The sequence below is a fragment of the Copadichromis virginalis genome, linkage group LG7 (genome assembly GCF_057382275.1).
Source record: "Copadichromis virginalis isolate Kocher_CV1m ecotype Utaka linkage group LG7, C_Virginalis_male_GT1.1, whole genome shotgun sequence".
Lineage (NCBI taxonomy): Eukaryota > Metazoa > Chordata > Actinopteri > Cichliformes > Cichlidae > Copadichromis > Copadichromis virginalis.
Window position 1 is genome coordinate 45284674 of NC_140624.1, and position 14900 is coordinate 45299573.

Below are 14900 nucleotides of genomic sequence, written 5' to 3' on the forward strand. Positions count from 1 at the left end.
GGCACCACTGCCACCTTAAAACTGGACAAGCAGCTGGATGGCTAAATGGATGTTGTTTACTGTGATTAGTATCTCCTCATTTTTGCTGAAGTATACCTTTGTGCAGTTTTTTTCCCCATTTCTTTTAAAGGATGGACGCAATAATCAAGTTTGTAGTACAAGAAAACTGAGGGACTAATTAAAGGAAGATTTTACAGGAATGTTGTATGTAACACGTTAGTTTAAAGTCTCACATAGTTGTTGAATTGGGTTGATTTTGATGCATCTACCCAATGGATTGCTGGAGAGATGTGGCATTTTAATCCTGAAGGAGACTACAAATTAAAAAAACAAAACAAAAATAAGATGTAACACTTCCCTTCAAGGGAACAAGTGTACCTGAAGTACATCACCAAAATACCCCATAACAGAAACACTGGGTCCTGACACTGTCGGGGTCAAGGGTTTCAGTCTTTCCTTTAATTTGTCACCCATGTTGCATCTATCTACACATGCCCCCGCACACAGATACATATTTGGAGCGAAGCTTCCTTTGTTGCGCACTCACTATATTATTGATGGTTTCCTATTGAAGGAAGCAGAGACTGTAATCTATCAGAGTTTCCTGTGTTCCCTTCAATAAAACCCAGATGTTCAGCTCAGTTCAGAAAAGGTACCTGGAGGCACGCACACTGAGGATCTTAGTGGTAAGCAGCTTTATGCGAACAATCTTTTCTCTGTTTTAATGATCTCATAATTACATAATTCATTTTATTTTGATGTGAATTTCTGCTGGGTCAGTAGATCAGCAGCTTGTTTCACTGGAGACTGTCAGTGTCAGTTACTTTGACTTAGTGACAGGTCAACTTGGCAGTGATGAGAGCTGAACTACTGAAGCGCAGTGCTGGACGGCTCTTTCATAACATCGCAGCACCGTAATTAAAGTGCATTGCTGATCGTTTTACCTCGCATAAAATTCGTTGTGCATTAAGCAGCGGAACATATCCTGTATTTATGCATACTAAAATAAATGTTACTACCCGTGGGCTTTTGAAGTTGATCAGATTTATATTTGTGTCAACTTTTGCTTAATACCTTTTTTCTTTTATTTTGTCTTGTGTTTTTAAAGAGGCATTTAGCATTACTATCAGCTTACTATTTAGGATACATGGATTTTTTGGTGCTCAATATATCCCTGTCATGAACAAGATTAATGGCTCTTAAAAAGAAACAGCAGCAGATTAGATAGTGGTGGCTGAATTTAGATTTATCATGAGCACAGAGGATGTGGCCAAGGCCAGAAATGGCTCTGACTGGAAGTCACAGATATAGGGACAAACATTCAGGAAATTAGGTGCCCATTGGGACATTTACCATATATCCTAGGCTGACAAGACTGTAAGTATGTGTGTGTGCATGTGCTCCTCACTGATGAAAACCTCAACAAAAACAGGATAATTTTTGAAGACACAAAGGAAAAAGGTGGGGCACATGTTCCATCCATCCCATCCAAACAGCAGGGATAATAATAACACATTATCTGTAGAGTAGCTTTTGTAATGTTGTTTGACTTCAGCTGCGTCAAATATACAGCCTGTGGATCACAACTGGCCAACAAGCCAGAACTGTCCAGTCAGCAGTGGCGTGTCTAGAAAATTTTTGTTGGGGGGGCCAGGTAGGGGCACAGATTTGGAGAGAGGTGGCAGATGTAATTGGCAGATAATGTTTAAAAATAAATTCTACCAACCGTTAACCATAATTCAATAATCCTGTAAACCTAATAACTGAATGCGCTTTTAACTCTTATTAGAATGAGATTTTAACCACTACGGTGCAAAGTTTTTAGATACTGCGTTGATAAAGTACAAGAGATACAATCAGTGCTTTGTCAGTGTTTACTCAGCATTCAAGGACAGCAATATTTGCATAGTATTTTTACTGACATATAGTGCACATATGTTTTGGGCAAAAACATTTTTAATATTAAAATATGAACATTTGTAACAAACAATTGACAAATTAGCCAATTCCAATGTAAAACTTTATCTGCCTGTTAAAAAAAGAAGATAATCTTCTCACAAACTGGTGTTTGATTTTGAAACAGGAAAAAAGTGGAGAAACAAATGAAAAGACTAACATTTGAATAAAACCTGAAAGCAAGTAAATACTTTCTATGCTGCCTTATGGTAAACTTTGGTAATATTGATAAAGAACAACACTGGCTGATGATGAAATACAGTCAGCTGGCATGGTGACACTGCCAGTATTAACCTGCAGGGCTGGACCGGGACAGAAAATCGGGCATTTTGACTACAGACCGGCCCACCAGGTAGTAAAGCCATAAAGCCTTTGAATGAAAACAAATGCTGTTGTGACAGTGATGTACAGTCTTGTTGGTATATGTATGATTTCTATACATTTTACGTCAGATAAAAACTTTGGTTGTAAGATTTAGAGTTACCAGCTGTCAGCTGCTTAAAAAAGGATCCTGGTGTTATTTGTCTCTCAGAAACAGTTCATAACTTCCCTTCAACTCATCCATGTCACCTAAAAGGTAAACCTGTTTCTCCATCACCTGTTCAGCTCTGATGATTCAGTAAGGACATCTCCTGGTTTCATCTTCATGTTTCCCTCTCATCACATAACCAAACCGATATCATGACCAGCAGCTTTACAGCTGTGGCTCCAGCAAACATCAGCTGATACTAGAAATTAATATTAAATACATTCTAACAACAGCTGATCAAGCTTAAACGTGCTGCTGTTGTTTAGAGCGACATCTGCTGGTTTCCTCTTTCTGGCGCAAAGTGGGCGATAAATAAACGAGAGAGAAAAGCCGATCAGCTGATCATTGATCAGTTTAATGATTGAAGTAGCAACAGGGGAGGCAGGGGGAGAGAATGAGAGAAGAAGAGGCAGCTGTGCAGCATAACGACAGAATAACTCCTTTGTGTCTTTTTTTCATTATAGCGAAAGTCCGGGACAAACTGCGTCTCTTCTCAGCTCAATACGAAACGTGTAATATTTTCTCTGAATGAGGGACCATCCCATTTTTTTAAGGAGCCGTTGGCAACTCTACTAACTAACCTTATGAATAAAATAAAGTTCACTATCAGTAACATCATAGCACCCACCTAGCTGTATAAAAACTCCGTCAAGCTGGCTAGAACGCAGTATGAGTTATTGCAACTGACGGTAAAAAGTCAGCAACATGAAAATAAACTCCACCTAAACTTGGTTTATATCTGACCCAGATAGACTGCAGGTCATAACTTCTTACCTGAAGTTCAGTTCACCTGACACTCGGACTGGCGGCTGCCTCGGGTCTCTCCTCCTGCCTCCCCTTCCCTCATCCACCTGCTGGCCTCTGTGGAAGCCCCGTCATAGCCACCACCAAACAACTGAGTTATTTTTACACATCGACCTGCATCTGGCCAATCCACCACCTCTCATTGTTCATGCCATTACAAAAAAAAAATAAAAATAAGTCACCGGGCATATCCCCGGTATGCCCGATGGCCAGTCCAGCTATGTTAACCTGCAACCAAATCTGCAGCTCCATACAGCAATGTTACGACTTAGATTATATCTTATAACTCATAACTCTTATGTTAGCTGCCCTCAGTAGCCTACTGTCTGAAATATTCCACGGCTGCAATAATTCTTTAAGTGTTATTTTTTCCTTGGTATTCTAATTTCACCGAAGTTTACTAAACTCAACAAACTTAATATTACTTACCGGGACATTTATTCTGTCCTCATTTTCTTTCACCGAAAAATTGTTTCCTGCAGTGCCGTCTTTCGTGCTTGGCTCTCCTACCTTTGCTAACGTGATGCACATAGCGCAGAAGCCGATGCTGCATTCACTTACACTCGGATATCTCAGCTTCACCGTGAAAACATAATCAGACATTTGATATTTGATTGAATTTTATTGTTTTGCCTTTGGGGTGGCACCTGGGGTGGCCAGTCTGGTTGGGGGGGTGGCCTGTGCCCCCCCAGGCCACCCCGCTGGACACGCCACTGCCAGTCAGGACAGCTGGATGGATTTGCAAAGCGTGAGAGGTGCAGTGCCCGAGGGGGGAGATTTTGCACGATTTTGCATGAGGAAACATTCTGTTGTAAATTAAAGATGGATCAGTCATTAGAGTGGTTGTGGTCGCTGTCAATTTAAACAGCCAGATGTGGGAATCTTCATCGGTTTTATAGCCTTCTTACTGATAAAGACATTAACCACCTGTCTCATCATCTTTCTACCAAGTAAAAGCCATGAAACTAAGCGCCAGTAAACTGACTGATAAACATTGCAGATGGTTTTTCATTTGTTTTGTAAATTAATGGTTTGATAATACTGGCATTGGTGCTTTTGCTCACATTAAACTAAACTAAAATGAGCATGATACCCCTTTTGTATCTAATTTCACTGATGGGTTGCTTCTTTGGCCTAGAGCCTGGAGGAACGGTGTAATCGTATCCTGAGAAACATGGAGGCCTCCCTGACAGCCCGGGATCGCGTTGGCATCCAGGATTTTGTTCTCCTGGACACCTACACGAGTGAGACTGCCTGCCTGGACAACCTGAGGAAACGGTTCCACGAGAATCTAATTTACGTGAGTCTTTCCTGTGTGGTGTCATTTTGGGTAGCCTTTCACTTTCGCTTACTCTAATTAAACATTATGCCCTCAACCTTCAACCCCACAACGCCCTAATGCTGCGTTGTCTTCTGCTGAATCGGGCTCTGCGTGTTGCTGAGTCAGCAGCTCTGGTTCTTTTCATTTGCAGAGTGAGCACTATAAAGGTCAGTGCTACCCACTGGGTCATGACAAGTGATTAACTGAACTTATTTCTTTTGCTAAAATTACTTATCATTGTTAAGCTACATGGACAGCACATTGCCGGAAATCTTCTCATAATGTCACGTAATGTTCAAGGAAAACAATCATCAAAAGCAAGAGTTGCAGACCATAAGTTATTTTCCTTGTCTTTCTCCACAGACTTACATCGGGACTCTTCTCGTCTCAGTCAACCCATATAAAGAGTTAGACATCTACAGCAAGAAGCAAATGGATACCTACATGGGAGTCAACTTCTTTGAGCTGCCGCCTCACATGTAAGAGTTGTTTCTGGCATGTCATTTGTGTAGACTGTACATAAAAGATGTACTTAGCTACCGTGACGTCAGTGGTTTGTGGATTAGCACTCTGAAACTTCAAATTGGCCTTTTGACCTTTGATAACTTTGACTTGATCATGTTTTAGAGAACAGGGTGGTGTTTAAGGGATCAGCTAACGCTACCTAGTTTGGTTAGCAAGGCGCTTCTGTAGACTGGGTCGTAAACTGATATTGTTTCCTTCATGACAAAAAAGGAGCACAGACATTTCAAACTGCAATCCATACTATTTATCACATAGTTAAGGTTACAGTTTGGACTCATCCACCCTGGTACTGTGTATTCAAAAAGTTATCACAAAACCACAAACACTGCTGTGCTTCAGTAAAGTGGCTCCATTTAGCTGAAGGCAACAGCTAGTCACTTGTGCTGACATCCACCATCATCCATCCATCTGTTCATCCATCCATCTGTTCATCCATCCATCCATTTTCTGCCACTTGTCTAGGCCTAGCAGTATAAACAGAGTCCAGACCTCCCTCTTCCTGGCCACAAGAAAGAAACCCAAACCATTTTTTTGTTCCAGGCTGTAAATGTGTTTAATTCTGTTCTAAAGCTTCGTGTGAAAATTCAGTTTCTTAATGATCAGATTTATTTGGCATGCCTTTATTCCATATTAAAATATCTCAGCAAATGAAAGAACAAATGGATTTATGATTCCTGGCAAATGAATGAATCCTACTGTCTTTGCAAATCCCTGACCTACCTGTAGATCACGCAAAGTTGACATTTGGTTGATAGACTTTAACCATCTTGACAATTACCGAATGGACATTGATGGTCCCCAGAAGACTGAACTGGATGATTGTAATACATTAATGTGAGATACAATATGACTAAATCAGCCTCAGTTATTGCATTTTCTGGTGATTAGTAAATACAAGTACGGTAAAATGAAATCTTGAGCACTGTTAACATGTAACTGGTAGAAATACCATGTTAGCAATATGACTGTGAATATGCTGACAATCACAAAAGCATTATAGCTCAGCTTCAAAGAACTCTTTGACTTGATGGATTGCCTCATCTTAAAAATAAAAAAATGTGATTTTGTTAGCCTCTGACCTCTCACTGTGCTTTCAGTTATGCGCTGGCAGACAATGCCTTCCGCACAATGATGTCTGAGTTCAACAACCACTTCATCCTCATCTCAGGGGAGAGTGGGGCCGGAAAAACAGAGGCCTCAAAGAAAATCCTTCAGTTCTATGCTGTCAGCTGTCCAAGTACCAAAGTCCTCAACAATGTCCGTGACAGACTGCTTCTTTCCAATCCCGTGCTTGAGGTCAGTGTCCTGGATGTGCGTGGTAAAGCTTCTGCTATGCAAGATCCTGTGCAGTTTTTTTAAAACACAATTTCTTCCTTGTTTTGTTTTCAAATTTCAGGCTTTTGGAAATGCCAAAACCTTGAAGAATGACAACTCAAGCCGCTTTGGAAAATATATGGACATCCAGTTTGACCACCAGGTAGACAAATCTAAATCATGTTGCAATGCCTAAGGTGAAACCTTAGGTATTTAGTCTTCCAAATTATAAAAAACAAAAACAAAACAAAAAAAATAAAACTCGTGTCTAAAACCTTAGGCATTTACTACATGTTAAAGATTACCTTTTCACTTTCAGGGTGGTGCAGTTGGGGGTCACATTCTCAGTTACCTGCTGGAGAAGTCCCGCGTGGTCCACCAGAACCACGGAGAAAGAAACTTCCATATATTCTACCAGCTGGTGGAAGGAGGAGAAGAAGATCTGCTCCGCTGGCTTGGTCTAGAGAGAAACTGCAAGCACTACCGCTACTTGGTGCAGGTCAGGGAAATAATGCACTACATTCATGCTGCTTATAACCCCCCCCCCCCCCCCCCCCCCCCAAAAAAAAAGCTGACATCTTTACTGAACTTTTTAATTGATTTTTTCAGGGGAATTGTGCCAAAGTCAGCTCTATCAATGATAAAAGTGACTGGAAGACGGTACGGAAGGCCCTGTCTGTTATAGACTTAAGCGAAAGTGACATTGAGGTGAGGATGCACATTAAGTCTTTGTACAGTCTTTGTGTTGGAGATTAATTTAAAACCATTTATCTCTGGATTTCATACAGAACCTCTTTGGAATAATTGCCAGCGTGCTCCACATGGGAAATATAAAGTTCGAGGCAGATGCTCGAGGATACGCCATGCTTAACAACAACCAGGAGATGCAATGGGTGTCAAAGGTAAAATCCAAGAAAACAGCACGTAGTATAAACAATTTGTCCCCCTTCATGCAACTTACTGATGATACCGCGAAGAAATTTGATGCCACATGATTTGGTTTTCTATTCTGGTTGCAGTTGCTGGGGATTCCTAACCAGGTGCTACAACAGGGCTTAACCCACAGAAAGATCGAAGCCAAATCAGAGGAGGTAGCATATACATTAACTTATAAAATAATTTTAACTTGCTTGAAATGCTAAATTACCTTAATTGACATTATTCTGATCTTAAAGGTATTTAGTCCTTTCTCTGTGGACCATGCAGTGTATGCCAGGGACGCCCTTGCCAAAGCCATCTACGGCCGCACTTTCAGCTGGCTAGTCAACAAGATCAATGAGTCGTTAGCTAACATGGTGAGCAACAAAGCAACCCAACTTATTGTTCTCACAGAAAGAGGGAGTGATTTGGGCTAACAAGGTTAGGAAGCAGTCCTGAGGTAGTCTACTGACAGATTTTGAATCTGCAAACATCTGATTTGAATATCTGGCAGTCTTTTTGGGCACAGTGTAATTTTATTGGCTCAAAGTAAAGTCAGCACATGAGCTTGAAATGCTTTAGAAGTGCTTGTCTACAGCATGTCTGATCTCAGTGTTAAAACCCTGTCCTATTATATGTGCACTTCTATATAAAGGACTCCTCCAGGAAAACCGTGATTGGCCTTCTGGACATCTATGGGTTTGAGGTTTTCAGTGTAAACAGGTGAGATCATGCACAGAGAGACTGATTCTTCAGTAGAAAAGGTGTCAAATTAAAGACAGTGACAATGACTAATTTCTGTTTTATAGCTTTGAACAGTTTTGCATCAACTACTGCAATGAGAAGCTGCAGCAGCTTTTTATCGAGCTGACCCTGAAATCAGAGCAGGAGGAGTACGAGATGGAAGGAATCGAAGTAATACGATTATTCAGTCAATTTGCTTCACATATGTGGGCTCAAGAACAGCTGATTTACAAGAAGAAAATAATGTTCTTCTGTTTTTTTCTCTCTTTTACACAGTGGGAGCCTGTGCCATATTTCAACAACAAGATCATCTGTGATCTTGTGGAGGAGAAATTCAGAGGAATCATTTCTTTACTGGTAAAAAAAAGGCATCACATCAAATACTGTGCTGATGAACCAAAACATGCCATAATTCCCGCTGTCCTCTCATAGGATGAGGAATGTTTAAGGCCTGGAGAGGCCACAGATCTCACCTTCCTGGAAAAGATGGAGGACAAGATTGGTGGCCACCCTCATTTTGTCACGTGAGTTTTTACAGGTGACATGTGGTGAATTAATGTTGTCAACAAACAATCAAACTACAAGTATAATACAAATCTACACTAACTACATTTCCTGCAGACACAAACTTGCAGACCAAAAGACGAGGAAAACTCTGAAAAGAGGAGACTTCCGCCTCCTCCACTACGCTGGGGAAGTTACATACTGTGTTGTTGGTAAGACGTTAAATACTATTGATATTTTTTTTCTGTTATAATGCCACTGAATTAGTCAGTGTAACAACAGAAAAATGCTGAAATGCGTCAATAGTGTCATAAACCCGGCGAACTGACTACATGTTTACAGACGTACTACAGAGCAAATAGCTTCACTCTTGAAGCTTCTTTTTGTTCTTTAAACTTTCAGGATTCTTGGACAAAAACAATGATCTTTTGTATCGAAATGGGAAAGAGGTAATTTAACTGTTATGTAATTTAACCCAGTAAAGATGACAGTTTGGTGGATGGTGATTCCTCATTACAAAAAACGTGACTTCTAGTAACCCTATTAAATAATGCAAACAGGAACTGAAATGATGCCTACAAATGTGTAACTGCCTAACCTTTTAGATGCTCACAGTTTTCCTGTTCTCCTTAGGTTATGCGGCAGTCCAAGAACGCCATCATCAAACACTGTTTTCCTTCTACTGAACCGGATAGCAAGAGGAGACCTGAAACTGTAAGAGCAATACAAGATATAGAAACTCGGTGTCTCACCAATGTCAGTGAATTTAGGAGTAATCGGCCACTTTCCTGTGACTCCTCAGGTAGTGACTCAGTTTAAGAATAGCCTGGTGGGTCTGGCTGAGATCCTAATGATGAAAGAACCCTGGTACGTCCGCTGCATTAAACCCAATGAAGCCAAGCAGCCAGGTGAGGCCTTGAGTATCAAAAATCTGGTATTTCAATAAAGAGACATCCTAGTCAGTCTAGATTTAATCAGCACATGCTGCTGCTGACCTCTTAGTGTTGTGGTGTCTCCTGCAGGACACTTTGATGACGTGTTGGTAAGGCATCAGGTGAAATACCTGGGACTGATGGAACACCTGAGAGTCAGGCGTGCTGGTTTTGCTTATCGTCGCAAATATGAAATCTTTCTCCAGAGGTAGCACGCTGGCACTCCTCTAACCTTCAGTTAGTTACGTTAATCTTTTTCATGCAAAATGAAAAACAAAAACAAAAATCAGGATTCTTTTGTCTTCTGCTAACCTTCTGTGCTCAGGTATAAACCTCTGTGTCCTGACACTTGGCCCAACTGGAAAGGAACTGCAGCAGAAGGTGTGAGGTGTCTGATCAAACACCTGGGCTATAAATCTGATGAGTACAAGATGGGAAGGTAGGCAGAACGGATGAGTATCATATTTCAGATGGGTACTGCTGACTAACCTGGAAAAAGACATTTTTGGAAATCTCTCTGTTTGCCTTCATCGCAAGGACAAAGATTTTTATCCGCCACCCGAGAACTCTGTTTGCAACAGAAGATGCTTTTCAAGTCTGCAAACACAAGCTGGGTGAGATATTGCGCTGAAAATGTATTTTTGTTTCTATAGTAAACATCAACAACCTTTTCAACCTTTTAACCTTTACTGCAGCAACAAGGATTCAGGCAAAGTACAAAGGCTACAAGGTGAAAGGAGACTATCTAAAACAGAGAGAGGCTGGTAGGCCATGACATTTGTTTATAACCTATTAGTTAATGGTCCAGAACCATCTTGATTTATCAGCTCCTACTACACTTAAAACACGTTAAACAAACAATGTCTTGTCTAATCAAAATAGCCACAAAGATTGAGACCTGCTGGAGAGGGATGATGGCTAGGAGGGAACGTCAGAGGAGAGCATGGGCTGTCAAGGTCATCAAGAAGTAAGTTAACATGTTTGACAGTTAAATGGCTGCTGATGCTTGCAGGTCGGTGTAATGGCTGTGAGAGAGCCATTTGGGAACTTTTATTAAGTGAGGTTACCGATCTATTGATTTGTTCCAGGTTCATTAAAGGTTTCATGAATAGACATCAACCGGCCTGCACTGACAACAGCGAGTACCTGGCCTTTGTGAGGCACAGCTACCTCACGCGGCTCAAGGAAAACCTTCCCAAAACCATCCTGGAAAAAGACTCTTGGCTCACTCCTCCTCCTATATTGCAGGAAGTGAGTGATATTTAAATGTCAGGCTGCATTTTTTGTAATATCACATAACAGAGCCCGTTCAACACTCCTGTTCATCCTCCAGGTTTCCCAGGTCTTGAAGAAGATCTACATTCGCCACATGGTGAGGAAGTACGTTCGAGGGATCACTCCCCAAAGGAAAGCACAGGTACAATCCGTCGTACGTGAGCAGGAAGTTCAATAAATGTATAACATAACCTAAACTTGCTCTGCCTGTCACCAGTGTTTTTTATACCTACATTCTTGATTTCTTGATTTTCTACATATTTGTCACACTTAAATGTTTCAGATTATCAAAGAAATCCTAGTATTAGACAAGCATAACTTGAGTAAATACAATTTTTTTTTCATTTATTAGGGCAAAAAATCTCTCCAAATCCACCTGTCTCTATGTGACATTGCTCCCAAACCTAAAACTGGTTGGATTAAGGTTCAGGCTTTGACTAGACCACTCCAAAACCTTTATCTTGGTTACTTTTCTGAGCCACCCAGAGGTTGACATGTTAGGCAGTGGCTCTCACTGTGGTTCAGTGAAGTCCCAAAGCCAAAAATATCGCTTTGTAATTCTTTCCAAACTGATACATGTCAATGACTTTGTTTCTCATTTCTTCTTGGGTTTCTTTACATCATGACATGATGTGTTATTTCTGGAAGCAGTTTGTGCAACAGATTTCCAAGGTTGATCTTAAAATACTCTCTGTTAAACATCTTCTTTGCAGCTGCTGTTAAAAGCACAGACCAGCGCCTTGTTCAAAGGGAAAAAAGAAAACTATCCCTTCAGTGTGTGCAGACCATTCGCAGACACCAGGATCTGTAAGACTACAGTACCATTAAAGTGGACTTACATGCATAAAATAGATAAGACTACAGTAGTTTATGTGATTTGAAATGGAAGACAGAATATATAACACTAATCTGCTACAGTTTGACGAATGCATGGACTTGTTTACTGGCAATTATTGTTGTTTCTGCAAACCCTCTCCTGCTGCTAAATATATGATGGACTGAGCAATTGCTGTTCTCACTGTTCTCACTTTGTTAAGGTGCAGAAGATATAAGCATCAAGGTGCTTCAGATGATTCAACATGAGAAAGTCAAGGTAAATTATAATATTAGTATTTAGTCAGCACACTGTCTTTGACGTGTGTGTGGTTGTCTGTTTGTTTGTTTTTTCACCTTCTCTGATCTTTGAGCGGGACCTCCACAGTACAGCGTACCTGTGGTGAAGTACGACAGGAACGGGTTCAGACCTCGACTCCGGCAGCTCATCTTCACCCAGGAAGCTGCCTACCTGGTGGAAGAGGCTAAGATCAAACAGCGGATAGATTACAGCTCACTGAAAGGTAACAAGTGAGGAGATAAAACAAAGAAAACATTGTTATCTGCAGTATATAAACATACAGTTATTTTATCAGTATTTTAAGGTTAACCTTGTTTTTGCAAGGTGTGTCAGTCAGCAACCTCAGTGACAACTTCCTGATTCTTCATGTCACGTGTCATGACAGCAAGCAAAAGGTACCTGCACACCGCTGTCCACAGCCATCTTAAAAGTTTTAACATTATACCGTTTATACTCTACAGATGGGCAACCAATAAAATGAAAAACAAAACTCAAATGTTAAACCCTAAAGTGAGTGGATGTGGAAGATCATGCTGTAGGGAGGGCCAGGGAAGGATTACCACAAATCAGTACAAAGTTGTTCTAAGTGGTCACTGTTACCCTTTGGTCAAATATTTCTGTACTAAAGCAGTGGTCTCTTCCAGCGTGATAATGCCTTCAATCAGTAGGACACAAGAGTTCGCTAAATAGCTTAATAAATATGAAAATGATGTGAATCATTTAGTGTCTGGACTTCACAACCGCTGGCACCATTATTAAAACACCAAGGACATTTAAAAACATTTTGGAGTGTTTTTCTTATAATAATCACTTTCAAGTCTTTAAATTTAAGATGAAAAATATCCAGTATATGTACAAAAGTACTGGGCTAACTACACATTACAGCTTGAGGAGCCATGGAAACCCTCACCATGAAGCTCCCAGTGCAGTTTTTGTGCTGATGCTAATCCCAGAGGAGGTTTGGAGCGTTGCAGTTACTGAGTCAGGAGAACAATGGCAAATTTTATGGAACACGAGCCCCAGCAAACCTGCTCTGTAACTTAATACAGTCTGTCATGGATGAGTCACTGTTGATCCTTATGGAAGCTTGTTTCTGCATCTGAATTTTTTTCTTTGACTCAAAAAACATTTTTCCTACCAGTAAGTCATAATTTTGTATTACTATCTCATAATTTTAATGTAAGAACCCAAATTTTTATGGTTTTTGTCTGTTTTTTGGGGTCAGTTTAAAAAAAATTTCTCAGTAGTTTGAGTTAGTAATTCTCAGCCCAACACTCAGCCTAAATTTGAATTGGTAAGTCAAAATCTTAAAATAACAATCTGAAATTTGGACTTTTCAGTGACAAAAACAAACATTCATATTTCCTAAATGCTTCCACTTTTGTTTAAATACTTAATAAAGCTGATCTTGGGATATCTAGGAAGAAAGAAATTTCACTACCTGACTTGTTACAATGGTTGGGTCCTATTATCACACAAGTGTCACACTTGAATTCAGTGAGCTCTTTAAAACAACCTGTTATTTCACAAATGTTTGTAAAAGCTGACTGTGGTAAAGGAACTGAAAACACCTGAATTCAAAGATTAAAAGGTGTGGCCCGGTACTTTAGTCCATATAGCGTACGTCAAATATGTCTAAAGAAACTGTTGGAGAGACCATAAATTAAAGCAGTTCATGTCTGCCATTTAGATTCCAGAGGAAAAGTCACAACGTTTAACAGAGCACTGATTTGTCCTTTCAGGGTGATCTGGTTCTGCAGTGTGACTTCCTGTTTGAAGCCTTGACTAAGCTGAGTGTTATTGTTAACAAGCAGAACTGCATCCACGTGGTGCAGGGCAGGTACAGAGTCTGCATCGTGTGTGGCAATATTTGAATTTGAAATATGAAAGTGGTAAAAATCATAAATAATAAAAATCATAAATAATCATAAATAATTATATATATATATTTTTAAAATGCAGCGTGCGGTTTGACATTCAGCCGGGCAGAGAGGGGTTTGTCGACTTCAAGAGTGGCCAGGAGTCGATGGTCTACAGGGCAAAGAACGGCCATCTGATGGTGGTGAGTCTGTAATTCAGACAATGACAACTTATTACTGAAAACACGAGCAACTGACTGAGCTCTTTGTGTTTTTAGGAGTCAACAAAAACCAAGTCAAGATGAAGATGCCAGTGCTGTGGGATTAATGGTGCTCCTTAAGCCTCAGAGTTGCAACAGCCATGCTTACCCTGTAATCCTGCTCAGTGGCTATTTACATTATTAAAGGCAACTTTATACTTTTGCATCTTCATTAAAATGTTATACAATGAAGTATATTCTGTTATTACCCAAATGCTGCCAATAACTTAGCTGTAGAAAGTTCTTACTTACAATGTCAGCAGCTCTCCGTGTTCATGATATTTGGATTTGAAATAATCTCTATGTAAACAAACAGATTCATGTATGTACACTGTATTATATATACAAAATATTCATAGAATTACTTGATAACAGTAAAGAAATATATGTGTGCAAAGCCATGACTGTAACATTTATAATACCTCAGTCATGTTGTACCTTTATATTAAAACATCCTTGTTGTGGCAATATTGTCAGATTATGGTTTAGTCTAGCAGAGGAAACTCCAATGAATTGTGCAGATTATGTTTATGTAGTACATGCTGCTATTACGCAGTTCTGAAGTACATTTACAGCACGCTAACTCAGTCAATACAGTCTCAGATACGAATTAAGCCACTCTCTAACCTGTTTTTCTTAGATATGTTATTATCAGTGTTGGGGAGTAACGGAATACATGTACCGCCGTTACGTATTTAGAATACAAAATATGAGTAACTGTATTCCGTTACAGTTACCGTTTAAAAAGGTGGTATTCAGAATACAGTTACTTTGTTGAAATAAATGGAATACACTGGGGTACTTTCCTGTTTCATTTTGTCGCGGGTCAGGACTGTTTGGGTTTT

The 14900-nt window shown here is 40.1% G+C and overlaps 1 protein-coding gene across 1 annotated transcript; it reads left to right on the top strand.

The window, feature by feature from the left end:
• The first annotated feature begins 629 nt into the window (after positions 1–629).
• myo1hb (myosin IHb) lies at positions 630–14853 on the top strand. The gene is made up of 32 exons (XM_085463673.1): positions 630–686; positions 4428–4589; positions 4974–5089; positions 6233–6431; positions 6532–6612; positions 6769–6948; positions 7059–7157; positions 7238–7351; positions 7469–7540; positions 7625–7744; positions 8023–8090; positions 8177–8282; positions 8388–8468; positions 8544–8635; positions 8733–8827; positions 9018–9064; positions 9249–9329; positions 9418–9523; positions 9638–9755; positions 9873–9986; positions 10085–10161; positions 10243–10311; positions 10430–10514; positions 10636–10798; positions 10881–10964; positions 11536–11629; positions 11860–11915; positions 12024–12159; positions 12261–12331; positions 13679–13776; positions 13899–13998; positions 14074–14853. The coding sequence occupies exons 1-32, from the start codon at positions 630–632 to the stop codon at positions 14098–14100; spliced, it is 3168 nt and encodes a 1055-aa protein (XP_085319799.1). The 3' UTR covers positions 14101–14853.
• The last annotated feature ends 47 nt before the right edge of the window (positions 14854–14900 follow it).

Coding starts and splice junctions, on each gene's coding strand:
- myo1hb (XM_085463673.1), top strand. CDS start 630: ATGTTCAGCTCAGTTCAGAAAAGGTACCTGGAGGCACGCACACTGAGG. Junction 10,162..10,242: donor AGTCTGCAAACACAAGCTGG/GTGAGATATTGC, acceptor CCTTTACTGCAG/CAACAAGGATTCAGGCAAAG. Junction 12,160..12,260: donor AGATTACAGCTCACTGAAAG/GTAACAAGTGAG, acceptor TGTTTTTGCAAG/GTGTGTCAGTCAGCAACCTC.